We start from the raw sequence: 22,297 nt of genomic DNA, 5'->3' as shown, positions 1-22,297 counted from the left end.
TAAATAAGAAGATAAATTATAAAGAGCATGGTCCTGACATTTAAATGTCCGGCTACAGGGACACACTCTGGGAAATATGTGGGATCCTACTTTCCTGTTGAAGTACATTCTATTCCATGATGGTGTACAAGTCCAACCAGAGATTTGATGATAGACCTGGAGTTCAAGTCCAGAGGTGCTGTGACCCAGGACGTACTGCACAATCCCCAAGAATAATTCAGTCTATCATACAACATTTCCTCTAACTTGATCAAACTGAACAATGCTGAAAGATAAAATTATAACCCTTAAAGACTTTTTAAAAATGTAACATTTCTTTTGCATTGACTATGTACCAGGCACTATTCTCAGCACTTAGCCTAGTAACTCTTACAAGCCTCACGACAATCTATGTGTAGGTGCTATTTTATGCCCTTATCCTTCTTTTTCTAGGCATGAAAAGGCTGAGGAAACTGTTATCCATTTCAAAAATCCATGCAGTATGCATATCAATTGTTCCCTCCCTCACTCAACAAATATTCACGGAGGGCCAACCCTGTGCCCGGTACTGGGGATACAACAGCTCAAGAGACAGCGGCAGCCCCTGATCGTGATGCTTATGGCAAAGTGTCAAAGATGAACACTAGGACCAAAAAGATGTTTTAAAGGTCTATAAAGAACCATGCAGGGAGCTAAAGTAGAGAATTAGAAAAAGGAGACTGGGAATACCCTCTCCACATCAGGTGGTTTGGGAAGGCCCCTCAGAAAAGACCATATTTAAGTTAAGACATAAAGAACGCGACGATGCCAGACATGAAAAAATGGGAGAAAGCTTCTGGGTTAAGACCACAAAGTGAACAGCATCATCTAAATCATACGCACCTGGAATGCCACCTAGTAACACTGAAAGGATCATTTAAGATAAGAAAGGAACAGTAGGCAAGAAGACACACAGCAGCACAATTCTGGGAGCCTGAAAGCCAATGGAAAAGGAGCAGACCAGAGAGTCAAATCCCAGGCCAGCAGCAAGGGAAGCGGAGAGAAAACCATGTGTGTGTCAGAATTCTCAAAAGGTGTGGACGGGCAGCACCCCCAGATAGCTCTGAGCTAGATGTGTGAAGCAGGAAAGAAAGCAAAATGGACACACTGACTGAAAGCTGTTTAAGCAGGAAACGGATCCCTAAATTCTCCCCACTCCTTCACATGCCCGAGAGAGCACCTCTCCCTACCTCAGCGGGCCTGGAGTTGTCCAAAGAGAACACACGCTGGAGGGTGTCTGGACTGGAAGAGCCAGACCCAGCTGAAGACCGGGCAACCTACCCAAACCCACGGGACTTAGTGGGCATGTGAAGTCTGAACACCGAAAACAGAGCTGCGCCAACCTGCACCCGGCCCACCCCGTGCCTAGCAGACGGACCCTGGCCCTTCGGCCTGGAGACTGGCAGCCTCTTCCCTTCTCCTTCCTCCTGTGAACCTGGCCAGTCAAAGATGAAACCCTGAAGACAGACAGTGATGCCAGGGGCTTCCCCATAAATGGCCACCAGTGTGCACAGGCCGGCTCCTTAGTCCCAACCCTTCGCCACAAAGATAGCAAAGAATGGCCAGCCATCTAGAGAAAGCCTCCGACACGGAAGACAGACCAGAAGGAACAGAAAATCAACTTGGAGAAAAATAATCTACACGGGAAAAGAAAACTTTTAAAAAAAAACAACTGTTATTAAGAACAGAAAGATGAGATACTCTACCCAAGAAAGGATGTTGAGGTCCTATTTAAAAAAAAAAAAAAAAAAAAAACAGCACCACTGCTGCCACCGCTGCTAGAGGCATCTGTGACCAGATGAAGCTCATCACCCTGGACCACCGTTCCCGGGCCAGCACGCGGGTGCCCAAGGCATCGGGAACCGCATGATCCAGTTTAACCCAAGACCAGACAAGTACTTCCCTCCGGGGCTCCCCACCAGGAACACCCAACTCGGCTGCTGCAAAAAGCCAACTGAATATACTGTAAGAATGGAGACCTGTCCTTCAAATACATGAAAACCTTCAACATGGATGAGTGCATGGGTCTTCCTAGGGCCCACCCAGAGAGTTACCACCCCTTTATGTGAAATGAGTTCTTCCAGCACACTGCCGTCCACCCCCAAAACACCCGCATTCTGGAGGGGAATGCACAGCCGGCCTACAGGCTGAGTGCGAGGCCTCTGAGTTGGAGATCAAGGCTGCAGACGGGGTTGAGGCATTGGCTGGAGGCATCGGCCCCAGCGGACACACTGCCTTCAATGAGCCGGCGTCCAGCCTGGCGTGCAGGATCCATGTGAAGACACTGGTCATGGTCTCCATCCTGGCCGGTGCCAGGTGCTCTGATGGAGACCTCGCCCAGGTGCCCATCCTGGCCCGAGGCAGGAGCAGGGAGGATGTGGGCACCGTCACGGATGCTAGAGAGGAGGTGATTGTCATCACAGGCACGCGCAAGGCAGGTGCTCTGTACAAAGCCATCGAGAAGGGAGGGGAGTGAGCCACGTGTGCACCGTGTCTGCCTCCCAGCAGCATCCCCACCTGCCGTGTTGGTGCGCAATGAGGATGCCACCCTGCAGCTGAGAGGGAAGACCGTCAAGTATTTTGAAGGTTTAGTGCTTGTTCATAACAAGTTGGCGGACCCCTGGCACAGTGCCAAAGAGAAGGAAACAGAGCAAAGCCAGCCTTCTAAGAAAGCATACCGTGGTTTACCTGGGCTACTCCTAGTCTCAGGTACCTCATGGGCACAGGCAGGTCTTTCTGGAAATTGTCTTCAGGAGGACAGAACTGCATGTCTTTAAGCCAGATGATGACTCCAGATAAAGGGGTGAATTGACTATTCTTGGCTATGCAGCATGGGGCCTAGTCATTGAGTTTAGCTGCAGGAGAAATAACTTGTTTGTAACTTATTCTTAACCAGAAATAAAAACCACGCCATAATTTTGATGTCTGCTCCGTGCAGATTAGGGGTTTTCAGCTTTTTGTTCTGCTTCTGACACTTCACACGTACAACACACTCCCTTTGGGGATTTACACCATTATGTGCAGATTCTCAATTTGGGGGGGAACAGGGGCGTGTCGCACTGGACAAAACCTTGTTGGGGGTCTGGGAGGCCCCTCTTGGGCAGGCCCGCCCCTTATCTGAGTGTCACTGATCTGGGGTAATGAACAAACTCTCCGTGTCTACAGTCACGTGAGGGGCAGTCCCTCCACTCAGTAACAAGTGCCATGGAGAGGAGATGGCACCTTACGTTCTCTCCTCAGTTTCTTTTCTTTTTCTTTCTCTCAGTTGGCCTTTTGCTGAACTCAGGGGACTCCTTGGGGGAGGGTTTGGGAGGGCGGGGCTCAAAAGAAGGCTTTTCTGATAAACTGAGAGCCTCAAGCAGCCCACAACCCAAACCCCTCTCCCTCAGGAACCCTGCAGTACTGGGAGGAAGGAGGAAGCCCCTTCCCCACCAGAGTCCTGTGTTTTTGCCCCCAGGTCTCACGGTGGCTCCCCCATCACAGACTCATCAATGAGGAGAAGGGCCGCCGGGGCAGTGGACACCAGCTCCATTTCGGGGTGGTGTTCAGCCAAGGAGACTGGAGCAAGCGGCTCAATGACGAGTTTAGTCACAACGCGTGAGTGACATGGTCTCCTGAGTCCCTAGGAGCTAAGCGCCAAGACAACGTATAAATGCTTCTAAAGTTGCCTTTCCCACCTAAAACACCCTGCCCTTCTAACCTTCTCAGTTTCGTGTGGCATGCTCCGATGTTTCCAGAACATCAGGAAATACAACCCTTTGTCCCTTTATCCTTCGCAAAATGAATCTATTGCTCTGTCTTCCTTTTGCTCTTTTAAGCCTCCTCCTCCCTATCTTTGTGCCGGTTTCAAGCTGCTGCTGCCTCCAGTTCTGGTGAAGGGCTTTCAGAGCCCGGCTCAGGCCTCGTAAGTGCTGTGTTTGCCACCAGCATTTTGCCTTTACCTTTGTACACAGGGCTGTGCTGTCGCTGTGCTTTAAGCTAACATATCAGTGGGCCTGTTTACAATGTGATATTTTCTATTCAATCTGATTTTTTTAAAAAATGCAGAGAACAAACAAAGGATCCTTGCAAATTAAAAATATGACCCTAGATATGAATAATCAATAGAAGGGCTACAAGATACAGTTGATAAAATTCTTCCCAACATATAGCAAAAAAAAAAAACAAAGAACAAAATAATAGAGAAATGATCAATCTAGGAGGTCCAGGATCAGAATAAAAGGAGTTCCAGAAAAAGGCAACAGCAGAACCAAAGGGTTTTAAATCATTAACAAAGTTGTTAAGAAAATTTTAGAATATGGCAGATTTTTCATGTCTCCCACAGGGAATAAAAATTGACACATAACAGGGCACATCATCATGAAATGTCAAAAACTGATGACAGACAAAAGATTCTGTATGATTCTAGAGTTGTTTTTTTTTAATCCTCACCTGAAATATATTTCTTGACTTCAGAGAGAAAGGAAGGGAGAGACAGAAACATTAGTTGGTTGCCTCCCATATACGTCCCCCAACTGAAGATCAAACCTTCAACCTAGGTATGTGCCCTGACTAGAAATCGAACCTGCAACTTTTTGGTGTATGGGATGATGCTCTAACCAACTGATGCCCCCAGCCAGGGCACTACAGATTTTTAACAATTTATATCACTTAAGAAAGACCAGGAATCAGAACAGCTTTGGACTTCTCAAAAGCAACAGAGGAAGCAAGACAATAATGAAGCAATGTCTTTAAAACCCTGGAAAAAATTATTTTCAAAGTAGAAATCTATAATCAGGCAAACTCCAAATAAAATATAAGGACATATTTAGACATTCATGGTTTCAAAAAAGTTATTCCCCATGGATCCTTTCTCCCAGGAAAGACCCCGTGGTGCGTCCGGTACAGAAGGCAGTCAGTCAAGATCAGGGCGCTGTGGTCCACGCACCAGACTGTTGGAAGCTGTCATCACCAAGAGCCCACACCCGATATACTGGGATTTTCACCGGAGGCAGAGTGCCTAGGTGAGTGCACCCCCATTCTTCTTCGTTCCTAAGCCAATGAAGTTCCTACTCACGTTCACAGTTTCTTGAAACAGCTAAGGATTGAGCGCGGGCTGCAAACCAAAGTGTCGCAGGTTCGATTCCCAGTCAGGCCACATACCTGGGTTGGAGGCCACGGCCCCCAGCAACCGCACATTGATGTTTCTCTCTCTCTCTCTTTCTCCCTCCCTTCCCTCTCTAAAAAATAAATACATAAATAAAATCTTCTTTTAAAAAAAAGAAACAGCTGAGGACACTCCTTTTACTTCCAAAGAATTCTACTCTGACCTCCTTCTAAGAACTAGGGGTAGGCCATGTTGAGCTTAAGCAGAAAACACAGAGTAACCCCCTCCCCAGAGGTCGGGCACGTGGCCCGCACCTCCACATCCGCCGGAAGCCCTGACCGCGGTGAATCCGGCTCTTCTTAGACTCGCTCCTGACTTTGCCCAGTGACGTCCTGGAAGGAGCCCTCCAGGAGACTGAACGCAACTTGTGTCCCAGGGAATCTGTTTGTCCTCACGGAATGAAAGAGGGCATCAATTACGCATACCGTTTCAAAAATAATATTAAGTATATACTCATACAACCAAGATAAAAAGAATATTTCCTGTATCTTATCCGTATCTAGCTCTCCTTTCACCCCCCTCATTCACCAGAAAAGTATTTACCAAAGACATTGGTAAATACTTTTTCCAACTTTTCTGTGAAGCATTCTCTTGCTTTTCTTTATCATTTCATCCAATGGGCATGTATAAATAGTGAATGGAAACGCTGTAGGATTTAATTTCAAAAACCTGAAGAGCAGGCCCAAACGCAGCAGTGCAAGAAAACAAACACAGCACTGCCATCGGTGTGGATGTCCCCCTACACTTACAAATGCTGGCCATCCCCTCTTAGGGGCAACGGAAAAAGAGGAGGGACTGAAGGGGCTGCCGTGACTTCATCCCGACACCGACACAGAGTGGGCGAGCAGCCACAAGGCCGGCTATACAGGCAGCAGCCATTTGACTCAAGGAATGAATCTGAACTACCAGGGAATAGGGTTTTACAAAGGGTCAGGTTAAAGACGCTGAAAGGGGAGGGATCTTGGAAGAGGGTGGTGGCCGCAGCTTAGTTTCTGAATCAACCCAAGCCCTTGGACTAAAAACAGATAAATCGATGAAGATGACAACCCAAAGACTGGTCGATAATAGCGACAACAGAACCAGGTGACACAGTAGCCCTATGAACCAATTATCAGAGGATGGGACAAAGGTCTGACAGCTACACACCCATGTGACATCAGCATGCCTGCCGGAAGGAACAAAAAGAAGGCCTTTGGACCTGACGGCCCTCTGGAGAGGGGGCTCTCATACGGTCCACAGGGACTCCCAGGAAACTGCGGTGGCCCGACCCGAAAACAAGTGAGAGCAGGGCACATTTTTCACGTGCTAAGATCTAGAGCAAGGGAGTGGATACTCAACTCTGAACACTAATAGACCAAGGCTTCCTTTGAGATAAAGCCCTGTGTTCAGAAGCAACTGCCGAGAACAGAATTCCCATTGAACAGTGTAAGGATATTAGATGCAAAGGAGAAAGAAAGTCCAAATAAAAGCGGGGAAAGTCTTAGAAAGTACGAGAGCAGGGATTAGTCAAAGAACCTGAATGAATGGCCCACGGACCCGGACAACGGTGTGGGCAATGACTGTGGGAGGGGAGCCAGCTGGGTGGAGGAGGGAAAAGGGGGGAAATTGGGACAACTGTAATAGAATAAACAAGAATAAAAGAAGTACAAGAACATAGAAGAGAAGACAAGAAGCAGAGACATGCACTACACAGATCAAAACTGTAACCTCGTGTTTTAAAACAAGCTAAAAGAAATTAAGAAAATGACTGAAACTAGGTTATTAAGCACACTGAAATTAGGTGACTAGAGAGGAGAGATTCTGAGAAGGAAGGTGAAAGAACTCTGGAGAGAATTAGAAATAAGGAAAATATTTTTAAAATAAAGATTCAACCACTAGAAAGAGGAATAAATAAACACCATGGGCAATGCTTAAGAACAATAAAACATGGCAAGAAGGAGTTCTGCCCTGGTGTGGCTCAGTGGATTGTGCATCCTCCTGCAAACCAAGGGGTCGGCAGGTTCGATTCTTGGCAGGTTCGATTCTTGGTCAGGGCACATGCCTGGGTTGCAAGGGCTAGATCCCCATTGAGGGGCATGCAAGACGGGGCTGACGGACGTTTCTCTCGCTCACTGGTGTTTCTCTCCCTCTCTTCCTCCCTCCCTCTCTTTCGAGAAAGAGAGAGAAGAAGGAAGGGAGGAAGGAAGGATTCTTAAACGTTAAGAAGAAATAAAGAGGCTTCTGGTTACGATAAACTAAACCTGTACCAACAGCTTCTCTTCCTTTCACGGAAAATAACTACAAAGCTTGGATATGATGAAAAACAGCGGCCTGAGAGCACAGGAGAATGGACACAAGCAACAGACTCTGAGACAGAATTCCAGCTGCCATGGAGGAGGGGCGTTTAGCCCCGGGCAGTCCATGCAGCATTCGCAGTGGTGATGGCAGACGGAACAACCCAGTCTTTCTGGCCTGGGAACCAGAAAAGGAAAACTAGCAAACAGTGAATGTTGAAGCAAGGGGGGGGGACCCCACAAGGGGAAAGGGACCTGCAGCCTCTGAGTACCCAGCTCCCCAACCGGTCCCTGAACCACACAGATGCAAACCAGACTCCAAGCAGCCCAGCTAAAGGCAAAAGATCTGAACAGAGTACGGAGTTACCGCATAAGGAACAGAGTTTACACTTCAAGTCAAGCCAAGAAAATGACCTAGAAAAAAGAAAAGGAAACACTATTCATCAGTGGGAAATAATAGAATCCAAAACCTCCACAACTGAATATTTATAACATACAGGATACAATCCAAAATTATCCAACAAAGGACCAAGAAAATGAAACACATTCTCGGAAGAAAAGAACATCAGTCTAGTTTGACCGTGAAGTGAAACAGATGTCGGAACTAACGGAAAGGTATATACGACTAGTGCAACCATCCGCAATGAAGTAAAACAAAACACGCTTTCGATGCATGAAACTCTCATCAGAGAAAGAGGAAGTCCCAGCGGAAAAATAAAAATGATTTAAAAACAGAATGAAAATTCTAGAACTGAAAAATAGAAACTTCTGAATTAAAAAAAAAAATCCACTGGATGGACTTAGCCAAATGAATATGACCGAGGCCAGAGTACATAAACTTGAAAATAGATCAATAGAAGGGATTCAAGGTTGAAAAATGCACGGGGTGAAGAAGGATTGGGGAAAAAACGAGCAGAGCCTCAGAGACCTGTTACATAACATCGCACAGTAAAATTAAGGATGTGTAAATGGAATACCAGAAGGAGAGGGAATAAAGGGAATGAGGCCGAAAAAGGTATGTGAAGAAAAATAGCCACAGATTTCCCAAATGTGATTTTTATAAAAACAGAAATTTTCACGCACAAAATAAGCAAACACCGAACAGAATAAACATCTAGCGACCTGTGCCGAGAGAAGCCCACGTGAAACTCACACTGATAAAAGCCAAAGATAAACAGTGTATCTTGAAAGCATCAAGAGAAAAAAATATATATTACCTACATATTATAAACCTGGTACAGTGTGATGGCTGAATTCCCCTCTGAAACCATAAAGGCCAGATAGAATAATAGCTTTAATGTACTAAAAGGAAAAAAAAAACTGTCAAAGCAGAATTCTGTATTTACCAAAAATATCTTTCAATAATAAAAGCAAAATAAAGGCATTTTCAGACAAAGAAACCCAAGATCCAAAGAATCCAAAGAAATCCAAAGGAATCCAGGAATCCAAAGAAGGCAGGGCTACACTACAATAAAAGCTGAAGGAAGTTTTCAGGCTAAAGACAGAAACATCAGGAAACCTCAGGAAAGAATGAAGAGCATCAAAAATGGCAAATCTCTTTATAAATACAAGAGACTATGTTTTCTTTTTTCTCTTAATTTCTTTATTAACCATATAACTTTAAAATTAAAATCATAAGCATATAGCACATAGCTCATATAGCATATACATTATATGTATTACATGTAGCAACTATAAAAGGGACACAGGCCTGTAAGGCTACAAGATTTGTGTATTTTAAATAAAAGAGGACATAACTAATTATATATTAACTATGAAAAATTAGGAGTGTACATTATAATTGCTAGGATAACCTTTACTTAAAAATGCAAAAGACAATGCCTAAGGAGCCAATAGGATATTTTTCAAGTTTGAAAAGAAATGAATGTAAAATACAGGATGGGGCAAAATTAGGTTTGTAATTGTTCATATGGGAAATAATACAATAATTAATAAATAATAACAAAGAATAAACTCTTTGTTTCATGTACTCACAACTATAAACCTACATTTTTCCCACCCCTGTAAATGCCACTTGAACAGTCAGCAAAAGTCGGCTGGAGTGGCATTTTTAGTATCAGATAAGCAGATTTCAAAACAAAACAAAGTAACAAGGATAAAGAAGATACTGCATAGTGAAAAATTAGATGTTGCAACTCGAAAACAATCACAAATGAGTATGGCTCCAATTAGAGAACTTCAAAATATGTAAAGCAAAAATCGACAGACTTAAAGACAAAAAAGACAATTCCATAATCATAATAGAGACTGTAAGATGCTTCTATCAGCAATTGATAGGAAAGCTACACAAAAAGCAGCAAGGACCCAGCAGATCTGAATATATCACCAACTGTAGAATACACATTCTTTTCAAGTGCACACAGAATGTTTACTGGTATAAGCCATATTTTTTTAAGATTTTATTTATTTATTTTCAGAGAGGGAAGGGAGGGAAAAAGAGAGAGAGAGAGAAACATCAATGTGTGGTTGCTGGGGGCCATGGCCTGCAACCCAGGCATGTACCCTGACTGGGAATCGAACCTGCGACACTTTGGTTCGCAGCCTGTGCTCAATCCACTGAGCTATGCCAGCCAGGGTATAAGGCATATTTTGATCCATAAAACAAGTCTCAATTCATGCCATAAGATTGAAATCTTATAGATTACTTTTTCTGACAAAAATGGTATTGTTAGAAATCAAAAACAGTAAATAAGAGTCAGGAAAAATCCCAATATTTGTAAATTAAACAACACATTTCTAAAGAAGCTTTGCACCAAAGGGAACATCATAGTATAAATTGCAAAATGTTTTGGACTAAGCAATAATGAAAATACAACCTGTCAAAATTTGTAGAGTGCAACTAAAGTAGGGCTTACAAAGACATTTATAGTTTTATGTACCCATATTAGCAAAGCAGAGAGGTCTCAAATCAATAAAATAAGCTTTTACTCTAAGAACCTAAAAAAAAAAGAGAGAGAGAGCAAATTAAATCCAAGCAAACTAAAAGAAAGAAACAGTCCAGCAGATAAGTGCAGAAATCAATACAACACAAAGCGGGGGGGCAGGGAGGGACAACAGAAAAAATAATCAAAAGCAAATGCTGGTTCTTTGAGAAGATCAATAAAATTGATAAACCTCTACACAGACAGGTCAAGAAAAAAGAGAGACATAACCTGCCGATACCAGAAATAAAAGGACAGTGCAAGTGTCCGCACATGTGTAGAGGGAAGAATAAGGGATTCCTGCAAACAACTTTCCATCAATGAATGGACAACTGGACCAGTTTGTCAAATGGACAAAATGGACAAATTCCTTGAAAGATACAAACAACAAAGTTGACCAAGAGAAATTCAAACAACAACAAAAATTACTTCAATAGTTCTGTAGCAACTAAGTTTAATTAAAAATTTAAAACTTTCCCCCCATTACACACACCACACCAAAAAAACCACCTTCAGACCCCAGCAGCTTCAGTGTTGAATCTTATCAAAAATTTAAAAAATATATCCTACCTATATAAACTCTTTCAGCAAATATAACACTTCCAAGCTCATATTATGGGACCAATTCCACTGATTCCAAAACCAGACAAAGATACACCAAGAAAAAAAGAAACACTATAGACCTACGTTGATCATGAACATAGATTCAAACATGCTTAATAAAATATGAGCAAAAATGGAATGCCATATTTTAAAAGGATCTCTATGATGCCCAAATGTGGTTTATTTCAGGAATGCAAGGTTGATTTAATATGACGGCAGGCTCAACGCTTCCGACCCAAGACCAGGAATGAGGAGGCAAGGCTGTGTGCTCACACTGCTTGCATTTGCATTGTGCTGCAGGTCCCAGCCAGAGCAATAGCAATAAACAGAAATAAAAAGATTGGAAAGGTAGACGTAAAACCATGTTCACAGACGACATGATAGTATGTGTTGAAAACCTTATGTAATTCCCCCCGAAACTACTAGACTACGTAGGTAAACACTGCAGGGGTGCAGAGTATTAGATCAACACACAAAAATCAGTCATAGTTCTCTGTACACCATATAATTAACAAAATGAAATTTAAAAAATGGCTCCACGCAAAAAAATACTTAGGAATAAATTTAATGAACAATGTAACACAGTATTACAATGGAAATTAAACAAGACCTAAATAAGTGTACACATATATCATTCCAATGATTGGAAAACTCAATGTTGTTAAAATAATAATCTTCTTCAACTAACCTATAGGCCAAAACCCAAATAAGCTTCTTTAAAAGAGAGAGAGAGATTGGTTTTTAACTTTACATAGAAAGCACTAGATCTACAACAGCTAAAAACAATTTTTAAAAGTTGGAAGATTTATACTACCTGATTTCAAGGCTTACTATATATAAACTTACAGTAATAAAGACTAGCAAAAGGATGGATATGTAAATGAGTAAACAAAATAACGTCTGGAAATAGGCCAAAAAATATGTGGTCGGTTGATTTTTAACAAAGAGACCAACATAATTCAATGGAGGTAAGATTGTTTTTACAACGATGCTGGAACAACTGCATATTGCATCTGGGAATAATGAACTTCAAACCTTACCTCACAGCACATAAAGACTGGCTCAAAAATGTTAAAAGCCCTAAATGTTAGATATTAAATGCTGGAGAAAAATCTTTGTATCATTACGTTAGGCAAAGACTGCTTAAACAGAACACCAAAAGTACAAATGATAAAAGAAAAAAAATTGATAAAATTAATTTCAAAACTTAAAAGTTTTACTTCTCAAAAGTCATAGCTAAGAAAACACAAAAAGGTAAGGCACAGAATAAAAGCAAAATTTTTCAATACAAAGAACTCGTATTCAGAAGATATAAAGAATGCTTACGTAAAACTCAATAAAAAGACCAAAGATCTAATAAAAATGAACAAAATATTGTAACAGACATTTCCCATAAGAAAATATACAAATGGCCAATAGGCACATGACATGATGCTCAGCATCACCAGCCCTCAGAGAAACGCTAATTAAAACCACAGTGAAACACCATCGCACACACCCATGAGAATGACTCAAGTTAAAAACACTGTTCACGCCAATCGTGATGAGGATTTGGGGCAACAAGAACTCTCTCCTACATTGCTGCTCAGAATAAAAAAAAAGTTACAGCCACTTTGAAAAACAATATGGCAATATCTTATAACATTAAATGTTCATTTGACATACTGTCGAGCAATCCTACTCCTAGGTATCCTCCCTAGAGAAATAAAAACAGGTATGCAAATACTTTTAACAGCATTATTCATATGGCCCAAAACTGGAAACAATCCAAATAATATATGCATACCATGAAATACTAAAGAGTCATAAAAAGGAACAAAATATTACAGTCAACATCAATGAATCTCAGAAACTTTAGGCTAAATAAAATAAGTCACACTGGGAAGATTATGCACTGAATGGCTCCGTGGATATGAAATACTAGGACCAGGGGTAGAAGAAGGGGTCAAGAGCAAGGGGGCACAGGAGTCTTTTTCGGGCACATGGACTATTCTTTATACTGACTGGGGGGTCATCACACAACTGTACAGGGAGTTGTGACCACATAAAACAGAGTGTGTTCTTGCAGTATTTACTAATGATTATATGATCTATTTGTATTACAACTGTAAACCTCCTTTTGCTCACCCCTGTATATACTTAGCAAAATCCATTCAACTGGGCCTTCAGTGGGTGAATATTTTTATGTATAACCATTTCCACAATAAACAAAAAGAGGACAAAATAACGAGTATTTCAATACATAGGTTCTTGGGTATATCTACACTAAAAGGCATAGTGACACAGTCAGATGCTTGCACTAGCTTACAATAAATAACTTTGGATTTATGAGAGAGAAAATGCAACTGAAGAAAAAATTGAAAAGGAATGAAGAAAGGAATTTTAAAAACATTCAGTAGAAACTGATCTAACATAGATGATTAGCAAAAAAAAGAAAAGAAAACACTACATATAGGATAGGGATTGCACAGAATGCCAAACAATTGAACAAAATAAATATTAAAATTGTGATTTTAGGACACTCTTTTAAAATGAAAAAAAAAAAACCTTGAAATTACATATTGAAAGGATACACCATGATCATTTCAACATGGCCAACACTGAGTCATATTATAGTTAAAAATACTTCGAAAGAAAATAAAAAATCATGTGGGCAACCAGGCAAAAAGGCTGTCACTAATAAGAAAAAGAAAACAAGATTGTCACTAGACTTTTCAACAATTCTTAATACCCCCCAGAAAAAGGATGTAACAAATTTAAGACACCCAAGTAAGGGGACTATGAGTTCAGCAACTGATATCTACCCCAACTGACCTCCAAATACAAAGCTGCAAACAGCACTGGCTGGCGTACCTCAGGGAACTGAGAGCGGGCTGCGAACCAAAGTGCCGCAGGTTCGATTCCCAGTCAAGGCACATGCCTGGGTTGCAGGCCACAGCCCCCAGCAACCGCACATTGATGTTTCTCTCTCTCTCTCTTTCTCCCTCCCTTCCCTCTCTAGAGATGAGTGAATAAAATCTAAAAATAAATAAATAAATAAATAAAAAACAGCACAATATTTAAAAATTTTAAAAAGCTTTAAACTATTATATAAACTTGCCAAACTCGGGGCACAATGATCCTGTACGCCCTTCCTAAAGGATGTACATGAAAAGGACATTCGGACACCCAAAGAAACTGAGAGACAGTAATGCAGGAATTAGTGGTGAGCATTACATGTAAATATGCCTGTAGAACAAAGCCAAACCATAGTTATAAAGAAGAGACTATATATAAGGGTAATAAACAGAAACTGGGGTGGGGAAATAAGGAGTGCATATGGATATGACTGCCTGATACATATTAATTGGAAATAAAAGGATATTATTTTAGATCAGATACTGAGACAGAAGGAGCACAGGAGAGAAAGTTACAAGCTAATTTCAATATTGTTCAATGTCAGAAACCAATTAAGTCCAAAAATAGAGACTATAAAGTTAACCAATGGAACAAACAAGCAAATAAAACCCACTGCATTATGAAAAAAAGTGTAGATACAAAAGACACAAAAATAAAACAATATGATAAAATTGAGGCCAAACATATTAATCATATCAATAGATGTAAATGTGCTTAACTCACCTATTGAAAGAAAAGGATTTTCAGATTGGCTAATAAAGCAAAATCCAACACTATGCAGAATACAAGACACACCTAAAACAAAGAGATTCAAATGAGTTAAAAATAAAAAGATGGAGAAAGATATATAAGGCAAACACGAAAAGAAAACAGGGGGTCATAAACTTGAAATCTGACAAGGTGGAATTGAAACCAAAAAGCATTAAAATATATAAAGAACACTTTATAATGCTTAAGGCTACAATTCACAATGAAGACATTACAGCTACTAATATTTATGTACCCAATAATAGCAATAATTTTCATTAAGCAGCAACCTACAAAAAAATGCAAGGAGAAACAGACAGAAACATAATAATAACAGGAAAATTTTAACAGACCTCACAATCCAAAATCAAGCAGACTAAAAGTTAATGAAGGTGTAGAAGATCTAGACAACATAATTATAGATCTCATAGATCTATATCAAACTCCAAATCCCAAAATTAAGATTATAACTTCTTTTCAAGTACACATGGCACATCCACAAAAACTGACCAAATGTCGGTCCACAAAGATAACTTCACTAAGCTCCCTAAGCTCCAAAGGATAGGAATAATGCAAATATCATCCTCAGACTATAATTCAATAAAAATAGAAATAAATAGCAAAATTTGAAAAGAACAAAAATTTTTTCCACATGAATTTTACGAACACACTTGTAAATAAGTCTTGGGTCAAAGGCAAAATACAAAATTAAATTGCAGAATTCCTTGAAAATAATAATAAAAGCCTAATATTATGAGGAATCTGTAGGCTACAGCTAAATATATTACATGAAATGTCTATATCAAAAATATTAAAATAAATTCATTAACACCAAACTCAAAACGCTAGAAAATAACCACCAAAATAAAACAAAGAAATCAGAAAAAAAGGAGAATCAATAATAAATGCGTAAATTAATTTCAAAGCAAAAAAAAGTACAATTAATAAATAAATCCAAAAACTATTTCCTTAGAAAAGAAATCAACAACAGACAAACCACTAGCTAACTCAATCAAGAAAAAAGGGGCGAGGGCACAAATTGTCCTAAGTACACATTAGACATGATGAGTTACATCAAATTAAAGGAAAATGTTTAATTTCTAAAGGACACTTTTGCATAATTCTGTGCAAATTTGAAACCTCAGATGAACTGAATAATTTTTCAGAGAAATAAAACTTACCAAAATTGACCCCAGTAGAAACACAAAGTCCAAATAGAACAAGGGTCATGGAGGAAACAGAGAAAGAAGTTCAAGAGTTCCACTACGAAAGAGCACCAGGCCAGATGGTTTTCCAGGGGGACTCTAACAGACTTTTAAAACTCAGATAACCTCCATGTTACTTTAATCACTCCAGAGCACAGAAAAAGTAGGAAAACTTCCAGACTCATATTATGTAGTAAATATAGCACTGGTCCCAGATCCTGGCTAGAATTACTCCCCACACCACCCCTGCAAAGAAGAAAACAAATCTAACATATAATATCAATGCAAAAGTTATTAAATAAAATATGACATAATTCAATCAATCCAGCATACTAATAAAGTTAAGAAAAGTCACATGTTCTCCATAGATACAGAAAATGAACTTGACAAAGTTCAACACCATTCAGGGTTTTTTTTTTAAGTCAATAAAATAGGATTGATGGTTATTTCCTTAGTACACACCTCAGCCCAAAGAATATCTTACTTGATAGTGATATACTAGAACCTTCCCAACTAAAATTAAAAACAAGAATACTCACTCTCTATGCTATATTTAACATTGTGTTGAAGATATTTGCCAATCCAATTAGAAAAGAGAAAGCAATTACAGATATAAGAACTAGCTAGAAAAGAAAGGATAAAACATTGTGCAGAATGCAGAACTTCACGTTGATGGAAATGTGTACTCTTCAAATTAATGATATCCAAACACTTGATTATGCAATCTTTCTTTACAAAAGACTTTGCCCTCACCCAGTAACATACGTACTTATTCACGAAACAGTTCTTGTGCAAACACTGTACACTGGTCCATAGTGTTTGCACACTGGAGGCACAGAGATGAACATAATACAGTCTACACGCAAAGTACACATGGGCACCTCGCCAAAAAGCTAATCATTGCAACAGAGCATGAGCACACAAGTGGGGCTCACAGGGTAAGACGGGCAATCAGGCAGAGCTTGCAAGCTAAATACTGAACAATAAAAGGGCAAAGAAGCAGGCTATCGAGAGAAAGAAAGCATTTCAAGAAAAAAAAGAACATGACGCATTGAACTTTAAAAAAATGTCCAACAATATAACGAGATCGAGAGATTAAATCAGCTAGAATCAACAGGGTTTGATGATTTGTTCCATACTAATGACAGAGAGCAGAAGTTAAGAAGACGGCCGGTTTTTTCACAAGGATTAATGGGCAAATGGTGGTGCCATTCGCTGAAATGAGTAATGCAAAAAGAAGTACAAATTTGGGGCAGAACACAAGCAGTTTGGGTTTGAGATGCCTAAAGGATGCCTGGATAGAGACAGTGGCTTATAGTTCAACAAACACGCTCAGCATAGAAAACTGTGTTTGGACATCATCCACGTGGAGGTGATAACTGATATGGGGTGCATGAGAGAGAACAAAACTCTGCGGGACTTTAAAAAGAGAGAAAGGAAGGCCCAATGACAGAATCAGGTTTCGAAAGGGCAAGAAGAAAGTAGCCCTATAAAAAATCGAAGTAGAAACAGCCAAAAGAGAAAGAAAATGAGGTTTCAATGAGGAATAAAGCAAGTCGTGCCCAATGATGCAGAGAAATCATGTAAGACAAGAGCTAAAAATCATGTGCTCTTTTTGCTACCACAAACACAGTTAATAACCCATACTCAAATTTTTGCATATTTGAAAAAAACTAGAGTTTCATCTATAAGAAATCAGAAATGTGGTGCAAAGATTTCTAAACAAGTACAAGTTGCAGTGCTATTCAAAGGAGAAGTACTTTTCTATTTTGGTAATATTACCACAAAATGTACAAAGCATTTTTTAAAATTTTAAGCATTCTATGGATTTCTCCAAGCATGGCCCTTAAATACATACAGGAGAAGGGCTGGTTCAACTTCAAATCATATTGCTAATTAGCTGTACTCTTTAAAATGTTTGCTTTTGGTGTAATCAAAAAGGTTTTTAGTTACTGAGATAAAGATGTCGAGTGGGAAAAATACATTAAAAATAACATACATTCACATTCCTATCATTAGATATTCTGAGTTTATGCCCAAATTATCAGCAGGCTAATACCCAAATTTGACATTTTGATGGATATGTACATAACTGATTTATGTTTACTAGCTGTTCCACCATCATTATAATACAAAAGGTGATGGATAGGCAGTTCCTGCCTTAAAAATGTTTTGTTCAGATAAAACAAGTCAAGGATTTGCCATGCAAAGAGATTCCCTCCCACTCAAAATGGGTTGGGCTAATTGCTGTAGAGGAGAGATAAAAAATAGTCCAAAAGTCCACATCCCATTCAAATAATACTTTGGGGGGGGGGTGGCTAGATGAATATTTATAATGTATAATGTAGCAGCAAGTACGAGATTTGTGATGATAATAATAAGAGCTAACATTTATGAACTCCTCATTATGTGCCAGGGTTCTGTGCTAAGCACTTTCATAGATCACCTCATTTAATCCTCACAACTATAACTATCCCCATTTTATAGATTAATGCAGTTGAGGCTTAGAGAGGTTGAGTAAACTTGTCCAAGTTCACGCAGATTGTAAGAAAGCAGAACCAGGATTCATACCCAGGCAGCGGTCTGATTCCGGAACTCCAGCTCTTAACTTCTGCTGTTATCAGAAGCAAGCTTCTTTTGAAAGTGTACACCCAAAGTACTCCAGATTGGTCCACTTTAACTCTTAGAAAAGAGAGAAAGCTGGGGGGTATGGGGTGCAGGGGACTTGGACTCCTCTTTAGAATTCCAAATAAAAGAACTATACATTTTAGCCCTGGCTGGCATAGCTCAGTGGATTGAGCGCGGGCTGGGAACCAAAGTGTCCCAGGTTCAATTCCCAGCTAGGGTACATTCCTGGGTTGCAGGCCATAACCCCCAGCAACCACACATTGATGCTTCTGTCTGTCTGTCTGTCTGTCTGTCTGTCTCTCTCTCTCTCCCCCTCCCTTCCCTCCCTAAAAATAAATAAATAAAATCTTTTTAAAAAAAGAAAGAACTTTAAAAAAAAAAAGAACTATACATTTTTATTTGTATCATTCCAGATTCTATATCAGGTACACAAACATTTTCACTACAGTGAACTTGGTAAGAAAAAGAAGCACTTGGAGGGGAAAAAATTTAACTCTTGTGCAATCACCTGAGAAACTGCTAGGAAGCGTTCACCTTCTGTTATCACGGTTCTACACGTAGCATAAGAAACAGACCAAGTGTGTAAAAACAGTCTCCAAACTATATCTTAGCTAAAGCCAGCCTCTCTTTCATTATTATTACTTATTTCATAAAAGAAAATACCACTATATAAAAACAGAATCATTTTTCACGTATCTGTGATACATTATATTTCAAAGATAAGTCACAGGTCACAGGTTGAAATGCAAGTACTTCCTCTTGCTGGTTCAAACAAACCATGTCCACTTCCTGGACCAGCGAAACCTTAACCTACCTCAAGAGACCTCGAGAAAAAGAGTAACAGAAATTATATTTTGACATTATATTATATCTAATTCTCCCCTTTTGGTCCGTAGGCAAGTGGTGGTACTATGCACACTCCTGGATGCAGATGAGAAATGAACTCCCTCATTCTCTCCCATCCTGAGGGTCTTCACATCCAGTAGAAAAGAAAAATCTCATGGCCTCCCCTTCTGTTTCTCTTCTCCCTTAGCCATACTCCTACTAAGACCAAGGCTAGAGTAAGACAGATCTGCAACTTTTCTTTATTAAAAAGTGTTTCTCCTTCATGAATATCAAGTATATAGCCTTTTACGTGTTTTCTCTATTTCCAGGTTTATAATGTGCTCTGGAGTCTCGACCCATTCGTGTTCATGCATGTAAGAGAAACAGAAAAGAAATTCTTAATTTTCCTCCTGTCTAAATAAAAGTACCTAAAAATACCCAAAGCATCCTTATCCTTTTTACAGCCTACTCCCATTTACCATCTTTGCCCTCCAAATCCTTAGGACTAAACAAAGATAGCTGCTTCTACTATTCCTTACTCCATAGATGAAAACTCTGAGACACAAAACTGTTCAATTAATCACCCAATGTCTCACAGTTAATCAGAAGGGCATGCAAAATTCAAAGCTACATGCCTAGCTTCTTATGGTATCCTTCCTATCACCTATAGATAAAAACCTGTTTTACAAACAATTCTAAAATAGCTACTTAACTGAAAACTCTTTGCACCACACAATCAAGTCCACAGGTAGATTTTACTTATCTTGGCATTAACTGTCCAGGAAAGAGACAAGAAAAAGCATCCAGTGCATCTCAAACCTTAACAAGGAAGAGAGAACACAAGAAGAGGACAGTAATACTCTCTGGCTTTAACCTGAAATTGCTTACATAATGTGTAACTATAAAAGCAAATGACAGGTGATAGCTTTTTTTTAACAACTGCACTACAATAAAACCTTCAAGGATGTGATATTCTCAAGTGGGAAGATCCACACTGATTCTAAGTATGTTGTTATTACTCAAAACATAACGCATCCAATTTTTTTCAAAGCCTCCGCAGAAGCAAATTTTATCTTTGAGGTTTAGATTTAACTTTTGGAGACAGGCAAAAAAAAGTTACAAAAGAACTTCCTAACTACTTAGAAGAGATGGACTATGAAGTGGGAAATAATTGTCAGTATCATAACCATCATTCACGGAGGTCTTTCTATGTAGTAGGCTCACTACTCAGCTTTTCGTGTGTATTCTCTCATTTGCAATCACAAGAACCCCATCAGCAGTATTACTCCGGTTTTACAGATGAGGAAATAAAGCATTGCAAAGAGATACAAACACTGGAGGGTAGGTGTGCATAGTCAATCTCTATCGAACCGTCAGTCCGGGAACTCCACGAGTCTTCAGTTCATTTTAACCTAGCTGGTGAGTAAGTGGCAGACTACGTTTTATCACATACATGCTACTGCCCCCAAATCATGAGACTACTGTTTTGGGTGTCTCACAGAATGCCTATAATTGCCATTCCAGAGAAGAACTAGAAGGACTTTGAAGTAGTGACATTATCAACATATAACTGTGTACTGCTTTGAAAGAAACAAGAATCAATGAGATGGCATATTTGTTAAAAATCCAAACGCACTGCTTAGTAAAAACATCCTTTATTTACAATCAGAAGTTTAAGTTTCTGAGTCCCTCGAGTGCACTCAGGAAAAGGTTTCACACTAATCAGCCTACCAAGAGCATAGCCAAGGCCTATTAATGCGCACTGCAATAAGAGGCTACAGGGACCGCATTAGAAACTTCCTCTGTACACAAGGAGTAACCAAACATACAATCAGTCATCATCGGGACAACTAAAATCCTCCTGCTATTTGTCATAGTTTGTGGGAGCTGCCCTACAAAGGGTTAGATCATTTTCCCAGAGTCCCTTTCACTTTCTTGCAAGCACCGACTCCTGCTTTGACCTATGGCTGTGCTTAGTTTTAGCATTAGTGTTGATATTCCTCAACTGATTATCCTCACGCTGGATCCTGAATTCTGCCTGGATCCCGGCTCCCCGCCCCCCTCCGCCCCCTGCTCTCCCTTTCTGCTTCTCCAAACCGAAGTGGAAACCGCAGACAAACTCCCCTATGGCTCCAGCACCGAGAACTGGGCATGCTCAGAAGGCCAGGCCGGCTTTGGTTGCACTGACAGCTCCCCGCCCCTGATTTGCCGCTGCCCCCCTTCCCCCACTCCAACAAGAGACACTGAAATGTTTATCAGAAAGATACGAGGCCTCTTTTTTTCTTCCCTACAGTGACCCTATTTTCATTTCATTTCGCAGGGTCTTTAAGTCTTGCGAAACCCCACCACAAGCACGAGGAAGACCGCATTCTTTTTCAGCACCAGGGACAGCGCCGCGCTGCCATTAACGTCCACCCTCCCCCACCTCGTCTTCCACCCCTCACCCCCGACCCGCCCCAACCTCAGCCCCCACCCCCGCACCAGCACGATGCCAAGGTCTCCCGGCAGCCGCAAACGCCGCAACAGCAATAGCTCCCAGCCGGAGGCCGGGCCGGAACGCCGGGCCGGCTGCTACTTACACTGCTCCGCTTTGGTGGACATGGTGCTGTCCAGATGGAAAGGCTTTGCCCCAAAATCTGTGTCGTGTGAGCTCCCTCGCTCCGCCAGCGATGTTGCGAGGAAAAGAGCGCATACCCCCCACCCCCCACCCCCTTGCTTTCCCCCTCCCTTAGGCCCGTGTCGCTACCATTCGGACAAAACGCACATCAAATTGCAGAATTCGGTCCCGGAAGGTTAGGAAATCGCCCCCGGAGAAATGGGTGGGATTTAATAGGCGGCCAAAGGCTTCCTGTCCGTCCCCTCCTGGAGCTGCCCGCGTTGCTGTGGGCGGGGAGACCGAAAGGAGAGAGCAAGCTGCGGCTCCTGGTGAAATGGGAAAATGGGCTCGACCGGGGGAGGAGTATTTCCATTCATAAGGCGCACGGAGGGGACGGGTGTTTCCCAGAGAAAAGC

The 22,297-nt window shown here is 40.8% G+C and overlaps 1 protein-coding gene and 1 pseudogene across 1 annotated transcript in view; one reads left to right on the top strand and one right to left on the bottom strand.

Moving 5' to 3' along the window:
- Positions 1-21,948, bottom strand: part of UNC79 (unc-79 homolog, NALCN channel complex subunit) — a 205,465-nt gene extending 183,517 nt beyond the window's left edge. Inside the window, exon 1 of the mRNA XM_045823781.1 lies at positions 21,865-21,948. Coding sequence (XP_045679737.1) covers positions 21,865-21,886 — 22 coding nt within the window. The 5' untranslated portion in view covers positions 21,887-21,948. The remainder of the gene's footprint in view (positions 1-21,864) is intronic.
- On the top strand, positions 1,817-21,817 carry LOC123808392 (annotated as a pseudogene).
- Positions 21,949-22,297: the final 349 nt, after the last annotated feature.

Source organism: Phyllostomus hastatus, unplaced genomic scaffold (genome assembly GCF_019186645.2).
Source record: "Phyllostomus hastatus isolate PE091 unplaced genomic scaffold, TTU_PhHast_1.1 phas_scaffold_501, whole genome shotgun sequence".
NCBI classification, from domain to species: Eukaryota; Metazoa; Chordata; class Mammalia; order Chiroptera; family Phyllostomidae; genus Phyllostomus; species Phyllostomus hastatus.
Note: the sequence above shows the minus strand (reverse complement) of the source record. Positions and strands in the feature narration are given on the sequence as shown.